A 19,542-nucleotide genomic window follows, 5' to 3' on the forward strand; every position below is an offset into this window, starting at 1 on the left:
TGTCGGCGTCTTTTTGTTGTTGTTGTTGCGTTGGTTTAAAAAGCTGAATGCTTGTGAAGCATTAACCCTTTAAATGCCATCAGTCACACACTGCACACAGGCGATGGCCCTTTAAGACTGACATACACACATGCACTCGTTCGCACACGTCCGCGCCCGCTCCTGCTCACGCGCCATCGTGTCGCGTTGTCCTGTCATCTCTGTGTGTATCGTGATGGACGTCAGGCGACAGAGATTCTGTTTCGTTTCAGCCTGTTGTTCGTTCGAGCCATTTTGAAGGGGAAGAATAAATCACTGTTACACTGTTGAGAAGCAGCCAGACACTTTAACAATCAGACCCATGTCTGATTATGTCAACGATCCCCTTCAGTGGCCAGTTTTTTTGCTCTGGCCATCCGGCTCTAAGCCGCTCAAAAAGCCCACTCAGATCAGCAATCTGGCCCAGTGACAGCTTGCGTGTGAGGCATGTCCTCGTTTCATTACTTGAGCAAATAACGACACACTAGGAACCTTAAGATACCGTATTCTAAAATAACAGGGCATTATTATAATACATCGCATGAGTTACGATCCCGAGAAAAAACAGTCACAGAGAACATATCGATGGCCGCCCATGCGACAGCAGGGCAAAGCGTTCATGACATTAATACATTCCACCCGCCACATCTCGCCTATTCCACCTCGACATTCCATGGAACATACGACATTCCAAAATGAACCTCATCACATTCCAGACTGGGTGTGAGAGTGCCCTCCTGTATACCATGATGCACTAGGTGTGGGCGAACCTGCTGACTTTCATGTTGCCCCCTCGGCGCGTGACCGCAATGCAATGCAACCCCCGGAGTCCCCTCCCCCCCCACACACACACTTCCTCTCCCTTCTTCAGTTGTCCCCCCGAGGAGCCCGAAATCCCACAGTTATCCAGGGGTCCCACCACCACCAGAGTGAGGCAAAGGGCAGACAATATGCAATAGACTGCCATGTCAACAGCTGTTACCCAGACGTAGAATTAGATGAAGCGTGCGGACGTTCAATACATGCGACTACGTCAAGAGAGAGAGAGAAACACGTCTAGCTGTCCTGCTAGTTTTATCTCTGGATGCGCGCGTGCGAGGCTCTCTGGGAAACACCCTTATAAACTGTATAGAACTCTGTCTTCTTGAATGCCCGTCATCGTCATCGCTGCTGCTGCTGCTGCCCAAAAGCGTCCTGCCAGAGGGGGCAGGCAGGGGGCAGCATTGTATTGGTCTGTCTGTTTTGAAGCATGCATTTGGTATCATTACTGTCACTCTTTTATGTGTTGGTAAATCATTTAGGCTTCCTGTCACGTCACTCTACTGTGCGCTCTGATCTCTCCACATCTGCTCTCTCCTCTCTCTCTGATACACACGCACACACGCGCACGCACACACACACACACACATGCACGCACGCACACACACCCATATCCTCTTCTCAGTCTAAACTGATCTATTCTATTTCAGCACCAATGCTTTAGTCTGCAAAACACACACACACACACACGCACATGCACACACGCATGCACACACACACACAAACAGGCAGATAATCTACAACGGTGTAAATTCGACTGTCCAGTTCCAGCCATCTCTGTCCATCTGTCCAGACGCGTTACATCATGATGTTGTGAGACAATTTCACTGGAGGGAAAACACAATGTGAAAAAGAATATATTATAATATATTTACTATCAAAAGTTATAAACTAGAAAAAACAGTTCCTGGAGAAACTGTGTGGGCTTGCTGCAAACAGCTGGAAGTCAAGGGATACAGGTCAGTAGACAGGTCTGTTAGATAGTGAGACAGGTGGTCAGTTAGACAGGTGATTAGACAGGTCTGTTAGATGGCGAGACAGGTGGTCAGTTAGACAGGCGGTTAGTGCTTGCAGCAAGCCCACTGATTATTGTACAACTGCACCACTACTGTACAGATCGCCCAAATGTACACATGTGCATCTTTGATTTACAGGTACTAAGTTCCTGTTACACTTTTATTTATTTTTTTGATGTTTTTTTCTTTTAATCCTATTGCTTTTGTAAAGAGAGGAACAACAAAATGGAAGCGCTTGTATATTATGATGATTATTATTATGATTATTATTATTGATTTTCTCCACCGGTGCTCCCACTGATGGAAAAAAAAAAAAAAAAAGACAGTTGCACATTCTCCTGAGCATAATTCTGAGGGCTGTGTTTTCTGTCCACTGAACAGCCACCTGAAGTCTGCAGAGGTGTGTGTGGACAAGCTTAAAAAGTCTCTCTTAAGACCAGAGACACCACTGTAAATAGAGACCAGGAGATACACGTGTACCTCACTATGATCTACTACTAACTAACTACAGGACTGGACACAGAGGGGCACGATGGAGGGCGGATGGAGAAAGCGGAGGGTGACGCAGAACTAGAGACGGCAGAAGTGCAACGCATCCGAGGCGCCGTTGCGTTGTTTAGGCTGCTCTTTTAGATCTGCTCCAAGTATTGTACTGCCATGTCACGATGGGACGGAATTATAAAGGTTTTACATTTTATTCATTATACATACTGTTGTAAATATTTATGTGTGGAATGGTCCCCCCCTTCTTGCACATTGCAGTGCTGTTCCGCAGACAGAAAATGCAGCCTTAACTGTGCTGAAATGAAAAAAGACCAAAAAAAAGAAGAAGAAAAAAATAACATAAAGACTATTGAATATATTAAAGAGTTACCTGCCTGTTATTTAAGCGAATAAATATCTATATATGAGGAAGAACACACCTGTATACTGTAGACTAAAAACTGTATGGAAATCTAAGAGAATTTAATGGGAATACGTCCAACACCTTTTGTCTGTATGAAAGAAAAAATACATCAAAGTATTCTACAATAATAACTTTGACAAAGTCTGTGTGCCTCTGTGTTGTTTGTTGTTCACACTGTCTGGTGCAAAGGCTGTACCAGCAAGGTTATTTCATCCTTCTGAAACTCTAAAAATAACCAACTTCAACAGCAGAGGGCAGTGTGGCTTGCCGAAACAAAGCCAGAGATAAGTTTTCACTGCAAAAGTTGAACATAAAACACTCATAATTTATTAAAAGTGACTAAAAAAACATATTTACAAGCTTCTGTCTCACAATTGCAGCCTATCTTGAAGGTGGCCGTGTTCCAGGTAAAGTTGCCAGATATTCATACTGAGGCTAATAGAGAAATCCTTTACAGGCCATCCCACTACATCTAGTGCATAAAAGGAAAATGTCAGCTTTTTTTGTTGTTGCTTATTGTTGTGATAATGCTTTTGTCATAAATAGGCATTATGGGCAACTACATATCAACCAAATGAATCAGAAAGTGCTACTGGCCACTTAATATTGAAGTTGGAAGCACAGGTATTCGCTACCTGCAGGAAACAAGCAATTGTTCTCATATTGCTCATCTGATTTTAGAGACTGAGGTTTGTGACCTTACTGCACTCGTCTTTTCATCTCCTAATTATAATTGTAACATGTTTATAGTACCATTTCAAACTTTACAATGAGATTACTTTTTTGTAAATTGTGGTGTTGAGTCAATTTATTGACCCCCCCCCCCAGACTTCCAGAGATATATACGAGCAGGGAATTATGAGAGAAAACCAGAGCTGAGCTTGACATTGAAATTACTTTTAATATATAAAGGTGTGTGACTGTGTGGCTGCAAGGCATAGCCTACAACTTAATTTTGAAAACACATCTAGACTGTCTACATATTCTCTCAATATCGATGTATCACGATATGCTTCATAAGAATCACATTCAATAATCAAATATAGTCCTACCACCCATACCTGTTTTTAAGTAAAATTAGCTTGTCATCAATTTAGATGGCAGAAATGTCACAATATTAAAATATCTTATGCCATTGCACTGAAAGATGATTTATACCAATATTATATTCGATATGTCAATGTATTACAGGCAAGTTAATTAAACCCTGTGTTTATGCTTGTGGAGACTTTACTTTCCTGTAGCAGTCATCTGCAACTCGAAGGCTCCGACTCCTCTGGCAGACAGCATGGCAGCCATGTGCCAAAAGACAACATAACTCCTCAGGGCCTACATCAGTTATGATCCTGGCATCATTATGGTAAATGTAGACTTGCATGGACCTATACCTGACAAAGTGAAATTTTCATTTGTACAATCCTCATCCTAAATATCTCCAACCCAAAAGTAAACTTAAAATGCTCAAGATCTTACAAAATCAGATGAAAAGTATATAAAATAAGGCCATAATATAGTCAAGGTGAGGACCTTTGATGATTAGACCATGATGGTTTCAGGGCATGGAGTATTAAAAATTGCAATGAAATACCATCTTCTAAAGTAGATAGATTCACCATTCTTTTGTTTCTTAACCTGGAGCAAGTTTAGACACTAAATTACGCTAACTCAATTTTTATAGGAGCCAGCCAAATCATGAGTGGGGACTTGTTTCGTCCAATATGCATTTAGTAAACGCTAGATTTCTGTTGTGACGCTGAAGTCAAGAGTGAAAAGTTTTACAATCCACCTGGACAGGCATCTTGGATGTCTATGCCCACTCAACACCAAACTCCATTATTATGAAAACATGAAGTCAATGATATACATGTTTGGAGGCGAACTTGGTGATCTGTATTCAGCCTTGCCAGGTGTCCACTGAATGTAAATAAATAAGAAAAAGGGAAAAAAGGTAACCAGAATCTAATGCTGTGAATAGGACATGAAATCTATACATTCACACGGTTTGTGTCAAATAACGTTACTGTTGTAAAATACCCAAATATTTCAAGAAATTACAAATTAATCAATGTCAATTAGCGGGCTCTTGCTCCCTGACTGAAACATACCTCGAAACCCAATATTTCAAGACCAGCTGGAACCTAACTTCAATATCACTTAAGGATCCAGTCAGTGTATCTGAAAACGTTGCCTACAGTCCTGATTTCACTGAATGTTCAACCTATGATTGTTACTACTGTAATTTGCTACCGTTGTCAGCTAGAATTAGCTAGACATATTTTCTGTGAAGCCCTGAGACATGCTTGTGAATTAGGGCTATACATACAAATAAACTTGACTTGACAAAACAATCACAATGCCATTTAAATGTGAAGTCATTTCTTGATTAGTTGCTACATGGCACAATATAAAACACATTACCAAAAAATAAATATTTTAATTTTTTAAGCACCAAGCCACATGTATCACAGGTGGCATTTAAATGGCATTTTAGGCAATGTTTTCAGATGGACTGGATGCTTATGCCAATGCCCAGTAAGGCAGTCAGTAGCAAATGGACATGATATGACCATATGGTGAAAAGAGAAGAGCCCATGTGACGTGTAAACACTAATGAAGTCAAAAACTGCAGAGGACCTGTAACATCTAAAATGCCTCCCAAGTAAAAAAAGGAAATGAAAACAAAGAACTGAGTGAAACGTTAAAATGTTTTGCACCACTTGGACTTGACCCACTATTATTTATTGGTAGTATTAAAGAAATTAAAGAGGACTACCACTCCATTTAAGAATTCACATGTTATTCCAATGGTCTGGGACCAACCACAGCATCTGAACATGGCTCTTCCAACACAGCCTACTAACCTGTGACGTCACAGTGATAGACTGTTTCAATTCAACATAAACTTTGCAAACCCACCGCCCAGCTTACTTCCTGTTGCAGTGTTTGCTAGTAGAATAACTGACAGGACATAAGTTGGGTTCCAAACTGCTCCCTAGAAACACAATTCCATGAAACCCGTCTATAGGCTGGGGCTGCTAAACTCAAACACAAATTTGAACATCTAACTTCCACAAGTGTCACATTCTGCAGAACTACACAATTATCCCAGGTGCTGCCAGTGGCCTATTCCTTCAAGAATCGTTTGAATAATCATCATCTAGATTGGGGAGGTTTCATAGATCTGGACAAGGCTCTTAGCGAGAAAAGCAAATGTTCACAAATACAGATGGGAAAACCTGAGTTTGTTCAAATTAGGCAAGTAAAAATGCACAAATCTTCCTACAGCCTAGTGAGCAAAATCACAATCTAAGTCAAGCAACACTTGTGGATTTCAATTGACCCCATCAGGCACTATCTGATTGCAATCTGATCACCAAAAACACATTTTAATGCCAGGTGTAAATGGGGCCATTGTATCACTACATGACATCAGAGTAGTGTCTTGTCTGGAGACTTGCTCATCATGGCTAAGCTGCCTAAAAGTGATGTTGAACGTTGGTAGTACCTTGAGTTGTGGAGCTTCCTGGCCATGATAAAATAAGCAATTGTGTTGTCTGTTGGTCCGGTAAAGGCAACTGGAGCAGCCTGTTCTCAGTCTCCATTCACTGCACAAGTCTCAAAATCACCCTACCAGCACATTAACAAGCGCAAAGCAGATTCTGACAATATCATTTATAAAAACAGCAATGTTGCTGAAATGCTGTTCTTGTACAAACTGAAAGGTTTAATAAACAAAATAAGCAAAACTATTCAGCATGATTCTTTTAAAGCACAAAGCAGAATCTGAGTATATATACATATACACATGTATGTATATATACACATGTATATATATTTTACACACACAAGTAGTTTATATACTAGTTAAGACCCAGACTGCTGCCGCTGCAGCACCCAGCATGGGGCCAGCCAAGAAACATCTCAGAGGCTGACTAACGTTGAAACACACATACTGAGTGTTGAGCATCAGACTAGGAAAGGCTAGTTAAGCCGGACCCAAACTGCTGCTCAACATTCAGGCAATGGGGAGTCAGTGAGTGAGTCAGCCCCTGAGATGTTTCTTGGTTGGCCCGTTCCTGGTGCTGCAGGGGCAGTCAGATTGAGTCTGGGTCTTAACTAGTCTTCATACACAGTCAGATTCAGTCTGGGTTTTAACTAGTCTTCATACACAGTCAGATTCAGTCTGGGTCTTAACTAGTCTTCATACACAGAGTCAGATTCAGTCTGGGTCTTAACTAGTCTTCATACACAGAGTCAGATTCAGTCTGGGTCTTAACTAGTCTTCATACACAAACAGTCAGATTCAGTCTGGGTCATAACTAGTCTTCATACACAGAGTCAGATTCAGTCTGGGTCTTAACTAGTCTTCATACACAAACAGTCAGATTCAGTCTGGGTCTTAACTAGTCTTCATACACAGAGTCAGATTCAGTCTGGGTCTTAACTAGTCTTCATACACACAGTCAGATTCAGTCTGGGTCATAACTAGTCTTCATACACACAGTCAGATTCAGTCTGGGTCATAACTAGTCTTCATATAGTCAGATTCAGTCTGGGTCATAACTAGTCTTCATACACAGAGTCAGATTCAGTCTGGGTCATAACTAGTCTTCATACAGAGTCAGATTCAGTCTGGGTCTTACTAGTCTTCATACACAAACAGTCAGATTCAGTCTGGGTCTTAACTAGTCTTCATACACAGTCAGATTCAGTCTGGGTCTTAACTAGTCTTCATACACAAACAGTCAGATTCAGTCTGGTCATAACTAGTCTTCGTACACAGTCAGATTCAGTCTGGGTCATAACTAGTCTTCATACAGTCAGATTCAGTCTGGGTCTTAACTAGTCTTCATACAGTCAGATTCAGTCTGGTCATAACTAGTCTTCATACACAGTCAGATTCAGTCTGGGTCATAACTAGTCTTCATACAGTCAGATTCAGTCTGGTTCATAACTAGTCTTCATACACAGTCAGATTCAGTCTGGGTCTTCATACAGTCAGATTCAGTCTGGGTCATAACTAGTCTTCATACACAGTCAGATTCAGTCTGGGTCATAACTAGTCTTCATACACAGTCAGATTCAGTCTGGGTCTTAACTAGTCTTCATACAGTCAGATTCAGTCTGGTCATAACTAGTCTTCATACACAGTCAGATTCAGTCTGGGTCATAACTAGTCTTCATACAGTCAGATTCAGTCTGGTTCATAACTAGTCTTCATACACAAACAGTCAGATTCAGTCTGGTTCATAACTAGTCTTCATACAGTCAGATTCAGTCTGGGTCTTAACTAGTCTTCATACAGTCAGATTCAGTCTGGGTCATAACTAGTCTTCATACACAGTCAGATTCAGTCTGGGTCTTAACTAGTCTTCATACAGTCAGATTCAGTCTGGTTCATAACTAGTCTTCATACACAAACAGTCAGATTCAGTCTGGGTCTTAACTAGTCTTCATACAGTCAGATTCAGTCTGGGTCATAACTAGTCTTCATACAGTCAGATTCAGTCTGGTCATAACTAGTCTTCATACACAGTCAGATTCAGTCTGGGTCATAACTAGTCTTCATACACAGTCAGATTCAGTCTGGGTCTTAACTAGTCTTCATACAGTCAGATTCAGTCTGGTCATAACTAGTCTTCATACACAGTCAGATTCAGTCTGGGTCATAACTAGTCTTCATACAGTCAGATTCAGTCTGGTTCATAACTAGTCTTCATACACAAACAGTCAGATTCAGTCTGGGTCTTAACTAGTCTTCATACAGTCAGATTCAGTCTGGGTCATAACTAGTCTTCATACACAGTCAGATTCAGTCTGGGTCATAACTAGTCTTCATACACAGTCAGATTCAGTCTGGGTCTTAACTAGTCTTCATACAGTCAGATTCAGTCTGGTCATAACTAGTCTTCATACACAGTCAGATTCAGTCTGGGTCATAACTAGTCTTCATACAGTCAGATTCAGTCTGGTTCATAACTAGTCTTCATACACAGTCAGATTCAGTCTGGTTCATAACTAGTCTTCATACAGTCAGATTCAGTCTGGGTCTTAACTAGTCTTCATACAGTCAGATTCAGTCTGGGTCATAACTAGTCTTCATACACAGTCAGATTCAGTCTGGGTCATAACTAGTCTTCATACACAGTCAGATTCAGTCTGGGTCATAACTAGTCTTCATACAGTCAGATTCAGTCTGGGTCATTACTAGTCTTCATACAGTCAAATTCAGTCTGGGTCTTAACTCTTTCATACAGTCAGATTCAGTCTGGGTCTTAACTACTCTTTCATATAGTCAGATTCAGTCTGGGTCTTAACTACTCTTTCATATAGTCAGATTCAGTCTGGGTCTTCACTAGTCTTCATACAGTCAGATTCTGCTTCGTTCCTGCTTGCATTAGAAGTGTGATTTTGAAACTGTTCCTCTGAACAATGGCAGTGAATGGAGCCAGAAAAAAAATCTCCTTCACAGCGAGTGACAGATAATTGCTGATTTGGGGATAATCTCATGGCCAGGGAGCTACACAACACGAAGAGATAGTTTGTATAAATAAATAAATAAATATTTTTAGTGGAGTTGTATGAGGTACTTATCGATAGTGCATTACCTACAGTAGATAGCAGTCAGCATGCCCGCAGTTGAGAAGCAGATTAGCACCGGCACGGAAGCAAAGCAAAACTGTTTTTAAGTGTACACTATATTTAGAATATTTTCAGTGCCTTACCTTGCTGTCAGACAGCCCTTTCCTTTGACACTGCATTTTCTCAACCACAGAACTTCTGTATTCTTACGCAGCGGCATAACACAGGGAGTGGCAGGCTACAGTTGTACTTATGCATAGGAATATGGAAGTTCTATGTTGCAACTATGCAATGCCATAGGAAAGTGCTGATTGACGGCAAGGTAAAGCCCTGTAAATATTCTAAATATAGTGTACATTAAACTGATATTAATTTGTTTAGGTGGGCTTCTTTTAGGTAGCCAAGATGTTTTGTTGCTGGCCCCTCCTCAGCAGCACATAGGTTAAGGCGATGTCTCGTCATAGACGCTGGGTTAGCTGGCTGGGGGCTAGGGGTGTCAAAAGTAATCGATTATAAGATGCATCGCGATGCGGACGTGCACGATTTTGCATCGATTCACAAATGTCAAAAATCGATTATTAAAAATAAATAAATTAAATAATCAAATAAAATATAATGGAAGTACATGCCGTTGTTTATTTTAATGATGGATCATAATACAATGCAATTCCAAATGCACTTTTATTTTAAAAGTAGCCACACAGTGAGAAAAAAGAAAGTGAAAAAAAATAAATCAAAAAAGTGATGCATCGATTTAAGATGCATCGATAATTGTAATCGAATCGTAGCCCTCTGAATCGTAATCGAATCGTGTGGCCAGTGAAGATTCACAGCCCTACTGGGGGCGTGGTCAGGGTGGGGTAAATCCTCCTGTTCTATCCACCTGCTAGCCCAGCCCAGGCAGACACGACCGGGGATTTAACCCCCACAGTAAACGCACATCTGAACAGACGTCTTGTGTTCTGCTCTAGAATCCCCAACCCTGTAGTATAGAGCTGCAGCACCGTCCTTTGATGAGTCAGCCCATTGAGATATATACGGGCGGTTTTACCCCACTCACACGCCAGCCGTATAACATTTTGTGGGCGTTCCCACACATGCCGACAGTCTCCACTGCTTTGCTTGTGCTGGTAGCCTACTCCTCTCGACCTCTCCAACTGGGGGCATGCCGGCCACCATCTACTGTGGGTAATACACTTACCATCGGTACCTCATACAACCCCACTTAGAAAAACCGTCAACATATTTTCAGATCATGGGGACAATATGCACATTGTGTTTTAGGGTGTTTTTAACGTTGAGGCATTGGAATAACATCTGAACTCTGAAATTCAGTGGCGTCTGCCTTTAACCACCAGGGGGCCCTCTCCTAGCGCTTTGGGCTTTCCATTCTGTTTTGAGAACCTTTACCAGAGACTCGACGCAAATGTTGAGGAATAGTAAGACCTTTATCTGCAGAGCTTGCTGTTTAAAAAGAGAAAAAGAGATGCATTAATATCAACAGCACAGAACAAGACAGTAGATATTAACTGAAAGTATACTGAAAATATGATTTATTTGTCAAACATTTCCCCCAAACCCAGGATCCTCGAACAATTGCTTATTCAGATCAAAATTATATATACACATATTAACATTCTGTTACACTTTCATATACAAATCTGGCGTTTCCTCCACATCATTTTGGAGGAGTTAAGCAATTACATTCCAAAATGTCAAGATATACAAGACATATCATGAGAGCGTTTAGCCTCAGTTATCATTGCCGCCACTAATGGAGCATTTGAAGTCATCCCCAAATATATGTTGCATGAGCTACACTGCGGAGAGCTAAGGATGTTGTGGTGGAGTATTTGGTAAAATGCAAGTCACTTACACCATTTGTTACCGATACTACCTTGAAAAAAATACCAGACCACGTTGGCAGCAGCTTGTCCAGCCTCTTCAACTTCCAACAGCGGAATCCACTTTAGCATAAAGAAAGATAGGTGGCGCTAAATGAAGGTGTTCTTCTGTACAATGGTGCTGGTTCACAAGGAGACCAAATTTAACCAAAAGAAAGTATTTTAAGAGTATTTTTTTTCACTGGATCACTTTCATTCCAGTTTGAAAGCCAAATTACTCTCAAAGAAATCTCTCCTTGTGAACCTTCACCGTCATCTTAAAAGCTTCTTGTCATTACATTTAGGATACTTTGACTTCAGTCTTATTTACAGTTTAACTGCTAAGAGCATTACATTAATGAAACGTAAAAATCCAAACAAGACACTTATAAAAGTACTCAAAATCAACTAGCTGGGAACAAGAACATCTGTTTGTGGGGAAAACAAAAGCACTAAAGAGCACTGCAGAACATCTCAAAAGCCTGAGAGAGAAACAAAACAAGCATCTTTTCTTGTCTTGATGCTTACCATGGAGTCAAGCAGGCAAAGGTGTTCTCATAGCCACTCATCCCGCACGGTAGATCAACCCATTACCTAGAAGAAAACTGTCAACAAGGTTTAGCAGTAACGAGTATTGATCATCGGCTTCGTCACACTTCACAAACATGCACATTTTTAGGTTCTTAGGTAATCGTAACTAATTCAACAGTGTTCATCAAAGCCCCATGTAGTTCATTACACTGAGCCATATATAAAGTTCAGTCTCAATATCTGAAAACAGGAGTAGTAGTAGTACTTGACCCTACATTTTGAGCGATGCGCTTGCACTCTCCGCACACTTAGTGCAGAACTCCACTGAGACGTGGTTCTTGTCCACGTGCAGACACACGCCGCCAGATGTCTCTTTCTCCTCCACTTTCACGCGCTTCCGGGGCATCGCGTAGTCGTGGTCGTTGGAGTCGGGCGGGCCCTGGAAAAGCGAGGAAGATAATTTCATCCCATTCACACCGCTCAGCCTGGACAAGAGCTGGGCTAACATGCTCTCGTTGGCCAGCACGGCCCTCAGGTACCTGGTCTCATCTTCCAACTCTTCCACCCTCTTGGTCAAGTGAGTGTTCTCCTGCTTGAGCGAGCGATTCTCCGTCGACAGGCACCCGACGTTCTTCTCCAAGTCGGTGACATACTCTTTCTTCTTTTGGCGGTTCAACCGAGCGGCGATGGCGTTTTTGTTGATCGTGTGGCTGGACTGGTGGCTGTATTTGCTCCTGATCGTCATGTCAGAAGACGTTCTCTCCGGAGACGGGGTCGATGGCGCTTCAATCCCGGAATCGGGATCCTTGACACTGTACACGCCCAGGTCTTCCAACGCAAGATCGAAGAGCGGGGAGGCTGCATCTTCTCTTTCAAATGTCCATTTTAGGTCTTCGACTCCAAAGAAGTCATCTAGATCTAATCCAGGTGTGTCGATATCCTCAGTTGGCATGCACTCTGATGGACTTGGGAGATGATCTATCGTTTCCACGGCATCTGTGACTTCGACTTCGAGAGACTGCACCTCAATGTTGCCGTTCACACGACCTCTTCTTCTGGTGATCATTGTGGCTTGTGGATGGGGAGCACAAGCACGCTCTCCACAAGATATGTTGCAATTCCTTGATGTTACCTGTAAAGACAGACAAGTGATTATGTTGTGTGACACAGTTTAACTTGACATGGTTCATGATTTCAAATTAACTCATCTGTTCACTCAGTAAGATATCCAGGCATATAATACGTTTTTTAAATAAGTAAATTAAGAAAAATGTATATAAACTCTTGAAAACATCTTCAGTTGGTGTCACACTAACGTTACCCGAATAAAGTTGGCTCAAATCAACTTGCAGCTACCTTTGTCTTTCAGGCTGCAGCTAACCTCCTTGAGCTCTAGGTTCACAAATGGCGCGTGTATGACCAACGCAACTCAAACGTTGAAGCAGGCCCAGGCCAGACCACATTTAGCATTGGGCGGTTAACGATATCTAACGTTGCTTTGTAATAAGCTGTTATGTGCCACCTTTAACCTCGCGGTAATAATGCAAACCAAACATAGTTATGAATGGCAACTGCTGACAAGTTAACGTTATATCGAAGTAACGTTAGCTAATATTAGCGTTAGCTCGCCAACTAGCGCTACTAGGCCCCAAAAAGCTAATACAGCTAAATTAGGTTAACAGCTAGCTGAATGCGTGGCTTATTCTGGTGTGTTCCGATATAACGCTAGAAAACATCAAAGCACCTAACGTTCGCGTTAACGTAATGGTACTGCAAACTAATGTTAGCGTTAATGATATTTTCAAGGGTTTTACAGAACCACGTTTTATAAAGACACGCAGTTGCAGCTAACAAAACCAATCTAGAATGACGCAGCATTTTGCAACCGGTTACTTACCGTCTTGTATGAAAAGAAAATGCTCATAAAATATCAGTATGGAGTCTTTGGATGGAGGCGCGTTGATTTGCAAATCTTCCTGCAGCGCAGCAGCAGCTTGAACAGGTCACAAGATGATGAGAACAAGGAACAATCGAGCGCTGTTTTCACTGACTGACGTCATCAAGCGAGCCAGAATTATAGACACTTCCGGTCAAAACATTCAAAATAAAAAGCCTTGTTGATCTTCGTGCAATCTCCCACAATAGTACTTCCGGTTTAGCGATTTTAACCCTAACTACCCCTAACCCAAAAATGTTGCTAGGTTTATCCTAATCTGTTAAATAGGAGATGGGCAGTATTTCAAATACATGTATTTCAAATACGTATTTCAAATACATTTGTGTATTTTGTAATTTGTATTTGGCTGGACCGAGAAAAATAAGATGTAATTTGTATCAAGATACTTTCAGACCTTGTATTTTGTGTATTTTAAATACATAAAATACTTTTTTCTTTAATTTTATGTTATTTTATTCTCAAATTGACACATTCTTACCATTGACACAGGTTTAAACTGTGGAGAAAAATGTTTTGACATGTCACTTCTACTCTACCTCTGATTGGCTTACCCTCAGAACAAACTCAACCACAAATCAGAGGCAGATTATGGTGGGTCTTGAGTCAGACTTCACATCACTTCTACGTCTAGTATGAAGCCTTGTATTGGTGGAAATTCCCCCAGAGATAAATTACTAATATAAATTGATGATTAGATATTGCATGCACTGGCCTATTTGCAAATTAAACGGTTTACTGCATATTCAAACCAGTGTGTCATATTAGAAAGACACAACTAATTATCTTCTTAATTCAAATTGGAAAAGTGGGTGGCAGTGTGTGTGGTGGCAGTGTGGGTCATGATTGTGATGTCATCAGTGATGTAATCAGTGATGTCACTTGATCAATTGTGATGTCATCAGTGATGTCACTCAAGCAACTGTTTGCCCAACTGTGATGTCACTCAGGCAGTTGTGATGTCATCAGTGATGTCACTCGAGCAACTCTGATGTAGTATGAGCCGATGGCGCACATTTGCACGATGGCACCAAGGTGGGTGGGCGGTGTCTGTCTGTCTGTCAGTCATGATTTTGGGAGCCCGTGGAGCCGGCCATAACTGCAGCCATGGCACATCATCTCCAGGGATACTGTTATGATGTCAGATATCTAGGGAATTGATGAATTGACTAATTGTTGCAGCTCTTTATCGGTTTTTATAAAATGTATTTTTATGTATTTTCAAAAAACAAAATACGTATTTGTATCTCAAATACTTTTTCAGACCAGTATTTTCTATTTGTATTGTGATACATTTTTTGAGCAAGTATTTGTAATTTGTATCAAAATACTTTATGATGTATTTTCGCCCATCTCTGACATTGTCTTATTTGCAAATGACGTTTTCACAGCATATAATTGTTTTAGACCAGGTCATGTCAAGCACCCCTAAACTGACACAAATTAGACCCATTTGATACGTTTTTGTCCCAGCGTCCCCCATCGGATAAGATTTTAGCTTCTCCCTCCTCCCACTCTCCTGGCCCTGTCTTGCAGGAGCCTGATGTTGGGGTCATTCAGCTGATTGGGTGCACCTGGCCCCTGTGCCCTCATTGGGCTTACTAGACCTAGACCATTCCATCTCTCTACCTCCTCACTGATGCTCCTTTTGTTCCAGTTGTCTCTAGTTCAGTGGTTCTTCTCAAACCATTTCATGTCAAGGACCCCCTAAAGTTGACACATTTGATCAGATTTTGTCTCAGGGTCATCCCATTTCATACAATTTTTGTTTTTAGATGTTTTACAGAAAATGTATGAAACTTATGACCAAAATAGTCATACATTCTGTCGCTGTGTTACTTATGGATGGAATTATAGTGAAAATAATTACTGGGGACCCCCTGGAACCCCATCAAGAACCCCTGGGGGTCCCCGGACCCCACTTTGAGAACCACTGCTTTATATAATGGTCATGTGATAACCTTTTAACTTTCTGTGAATATTATCACTGATCTAGTAAGTTCCCCCTCGATTTCTTCAAAGCCTGCGTTCCTACAAAATGCCACTTCTCATCCCCATTTTAACAAGCAGTTATATTTTCACCATAGTTCATTTATTTCCATGAAAAGAACAATCACGCGGTTTACACCTGTTTGGCACTATAGTGTATACTGTCTGTGAATCTATTGAATAAGGATTTAGCTCAGCATTTAAAAAATGAAGGTAAAACTGTTTCACAAATAAAAAGTGGGAGTTTAGGTGGGTTTACCCTCTGCTGCATCTATTATCATTGCTATCCAGAAAGTGCTGTCATTCATCAGCATTTCTGTCCTTTCTCACTTTTTCCATTGCAAAGTTCAATACATTACAATAATGAGTAATTAAAATACATTTTGCTTTAGCTAAATTAATATACAAATCATACAATCCACTCTTTGACTATCATACCTCTGTACAATGTTGTGCATTTTTTGTGCTGCATGTCTTATGCTTTCTTGCCTGTGATTCCCTTCAGTGAAAACATTTTGGCATTGGCTGCTCTGCACATCGACACCATTTCCAAAGCAACACTTCTCTTATAGCCGCACCATGGCATCTCCTCATGACGGCATCGAAATGTGAGAATAAGAAAACTGACATGACACGAACAGGGACTCCAGATAGAAAGTAGCCTACGGCTACATCTGTTGCAAAGCATCTCTTCCCCTATGGGGTTTAATGTTTTTTGTATGTCCCTGCCAAATAAACTAATAAAATAAAATAAAATAAAATAAAATAAACATAATTATGCTCAATGCCAACTCTCAAAGCACAACACCATCATTTCACTTTAGTTGAAAAAAGCTTTTATTGAACAGACGTGTAGTAGACGTTATTTATATTACACTGAAGTTCTTCACCCTACTGGCCTTGTTGCAACATCGTCTCTTTTAGCAGGATTTCCAATTGAACTTCTCTGCAAAGAGATTTGCAATTATATTAACGGTGAAAACAGAACTGGTGTAGTAAGGTGGAAGAAAACAAAGAGAGAAAACAAATCACAACTCCTGTTGCACTCAACCATTCATGAATGAACCAATCCAATTCCCAATACCTCACAAACTTTTCACAAGTATACTACTTTTATTTTCATAGGCCAGTGTAGGAAATTAGCCAGGCAAGGGCAAAAATGCCACAAGAAATCTCAGGATGCCCCATCCAGTGTAGGAATTTAAAAATATATATATTTTGGGGGCAACTTTTGCCCCCACTGTCTAAAAACTGGGGGCATTTACAAAATTTGGGGGGCAAATAGTAATTAGTGTATAAAATTGCTAAAGCGTATAGTGTGAACAACAGTGCTGTTTGAGTGTGTTCTTCGTCATCGTCTCCTGGCAACCAGCTTGCAAGTGCTGAGTGTGTTAGAGATGGAAATGAAATGAATTGAATGAAAATAAACAGATCAAAGTATTCCATTTCCGTCACACACACACTCAGCATCTGCAAGCTGGTTGCCAGAAGAAGACCAACAGACAAACAGCTGTTGCTCACACTATGCTTTACCAAGTTTAGGCACTAATTACTTTGTTTAAGTGCCCCACTGCCCCCAATATGTTGTAAATGCCCCCATTCATTAGACAGTGCCTGAAAAGTTTTTTTTCAATTCCCTACACATACATAGTCTGCACCATAGCTCCATTTTGATCCTAGTCACATACTGGAAATAGTATATAGAGTATAAGCACATCACTTAGCATGGCGGCTTTTGCATTTGGTTTACATATAAAATGGTTTGCATTATTCAGCAACTATGTACATTCAACAACAGGCTGTAAAAAAAACTTTTAGTTGTGAAGAAGTCAACTTATTTTCACCTATGTTTGTTTTTTCTTTTTCTAACAAGTGTCAAAACAACAGAAAGCAATAACCTATTCATGTGGCAATCAGCTGAAGGCTTATGTTTCACAGTATCCCGACAACATGACCTAAAAGAGCTGCAGTCCCGATTTCAGTTTGCTGACCTCGCCGTGGGTCCAGAGAGGGCCGTCGCTCGCTCTCAGCGGCGCCGGGCCTCCCGGGACGTTGTGCGGCGCGGTGCCCTCCGTCGGCTGGTCCAACGCGGTCATCGTCGAGTAGTTCTCCACCATGAGGCACGCGGGGTCTTCTGACTGTCCCGGGACTTTACCGAGAGGATAGTTCTTCCACAGAACTCGATCGGTGCACACCTGCCACGGAGAGCCCCTGAGCAACTTGGCCTTTTTCGCCTGCGCGTCGGCCCCGTGGTGCTCCTGAAACGACTCGCTCCTCTCCGAGTCGTTCCGAGAGCGCCGGCTATGGCCCGGGCGTTTGGCGTTCTGCACCTTCTCGTGTAAGCTCTCCAGCGTGTAGACAGGCTGTTGTTCCATCTGCTCGTCTGGAGGGGGGTCGTCTCCGGAGGTCTCACTCTGGGTGTAGATGGAGCTGAGCTTCAGGAGCTTCTGTCGGGTTTCCAGCGGCAGCGGGTGCTCCATGTCGTCCAGGACCAGCTGCAGCAGGTGGGGCGTGCTGAAGCAGGGAGCGTCCAGGCAGGCGGAGAGCAGCTGCTGCCACCGCAGCTGGATGCGGTTGACGAAGATCTTGTCGCTCATTCTGGCTTTCTTCTGACCTTTCGTCTCAAAGTGGTACTGAAACCTGTTCCTGTTGCAGAAGATGACCTCTGAGATCCAAGCGGAGATGTAGAAGGACCTCTGATTATTGGGCTCTCTGGAAAGCTGCTGGAGTTCAGCGAAGAGCTTCTCCAGGAGGAGGTGGATGAAGTCGGGCGAGTTGAGCATCTTCAGGAGGGGCAGCCAGAAACGCAGAAACACCGGAGGAAGTTGGGGGACAGGGGAACTGGCATCGTAAGCAGTGTCGCAGCCTAGTGACTCCAGCTGTTCCATGGTGGGCACTAGAAAGCCATCCTGCATCAACACATCGATCAGTGTCTCGGTCGACTCTAAAGCAAACTGCTTGATCTCAGCGAGGACCCAGCTCATATCTGCAAAGGGGGCGGGCCACAGGCTCTGCTGCTTGTCACCAGGCAGCGCATCAAAAGCCCGGTACTGTTCCGTCTCGAAAGATATCAACAGTTCCCTCGCGCGCTTCAGGGCCTCCATTTCTTTTTGCCTGGCAATGAGTTCATCCTCCCTGCGTTTCAGGTCATTCTCTTCATCCTCTCCATCCGACTGAGACTCCCAGTCCTCATTATTTAGCCCCCCTCCTCCCAGCTGTCTGGACCAGTACTCCTGCTGCAGCCACTCCAGCACCACCTTGCAGCCCCTCTGACACCGGCTCAGGGTGGGCAGCTTGCGGTGTGTAAAATCGTGCCTGAGGTCCACGATCCACTCGGGGATGTTGAGTTTTCCCGCCAGCAATCTGAGCGGACGAGCGGTCCGCCCCTGTTGCCTCTCGGTGATCAGGTTGACGAAGCGCACCAGCGCCGTGCCGTACAGCAGCACCAGGTCGTCCGCGGCCAGCTGCCCGGAGCGGTCGAGCACCTGGCAGCGCACCAGGTCCGCGGTGCTCTCCACGGCCACGGGCGTGCTGCTGGCGTACCTGGCTTTCCACGCAGAGATGCGCTGCAGGGCGTGCTTCTGCAGCGCGCAGTCCTCCTTGGAGTACAGATACTCCAGCACCTGGTCCCACTCCGCCTTGTTGAGCCACGCTACGACATTATGGCGCTTTTTCTCAGAGCTCTTCTTCTTCATTTTTTTGAATGGTAGAAGAACCGTTCGCTAAACTTCACCTAGACCTATATGTCGACAAAATGCTGCCTTTTGTCTCAGTTTGTAGTGAAATATATATCTAGCAGCGCCAAAGTGTTAGGAGACTGAATGTGTGTGCAGCTAGCAGTGA

General features: G+C 42.5%; 2 protein-coding genes across 3 annotated transcripts; both read right to left on the minus strand.

The window, feature by feature from the left end:
* Window positions 1–10,760: 10,760 nt before the first annotated feature.
* On the minus strand, window positions 10,761–13,782 carry crebzf (CREB/ATF bZIP transcription factor). Of its 2 annotated transcripts, none has more exons than XM_083657071.1 (4): window positions 13,654–13,782; window positions 12,032–12,888; window positions 11,754–11,819; window positions 10,761–11,309 (listed from the first exon to the last, which is right to left on the minus strand). In XM_083657071.1, exons 1-3 carry the CDS (start codon window positions 13,678–13,680, stop codon window positions 11,816–11,818), a joined length of 888 nt encoding a protein of 295 aa, XP_083513197.1. In that variant the 5' UTR covers window positions 13,681–13,782; the 3' UTR covers window positions 10,761–11,309; window positions 11,754–11,815. The 2 variants fall into 2 exon arrangements, with proteins under 2 accessions (XP_083513197.1, XP_083513196.1); XM_083657070.1 differs by having other exon boundaries at window positions 11,754–11,830.
* Window positions 13,783–16,547: 2,765 nt separating this feature from the next.
* Window positions 16,548–19,536, minus strand: las1l (LAS1 like ribosome biogenesis factor). Its single transcript, XM_083656527.1, has one exon. It carries the CDS (start codon window positions 19,392–19,394, stop codon window positions 17,655–17,657), a length of 1,740 nt encoding a protein of 579 aa, XP_083512653.1. The 5' UTR covers window positions 19,395–19,536; the 3' UTR covers window positions 16,548–17,654.
* Window positions 19,537–19,542: the final 6 nt, after the last annotated feature.

This window comes from Poromitra crassiceps (assembly GCF_964638095.1).
Source record: "Poromitra crassiceps genome assembly, chromosome: 20".
Lineage (NCBI taxonomy): Eukaryota > Metazoa > Chordata > Actinopteri > Beryciformes > Melamphaidae > Poromitra > Poromitra crassiceps.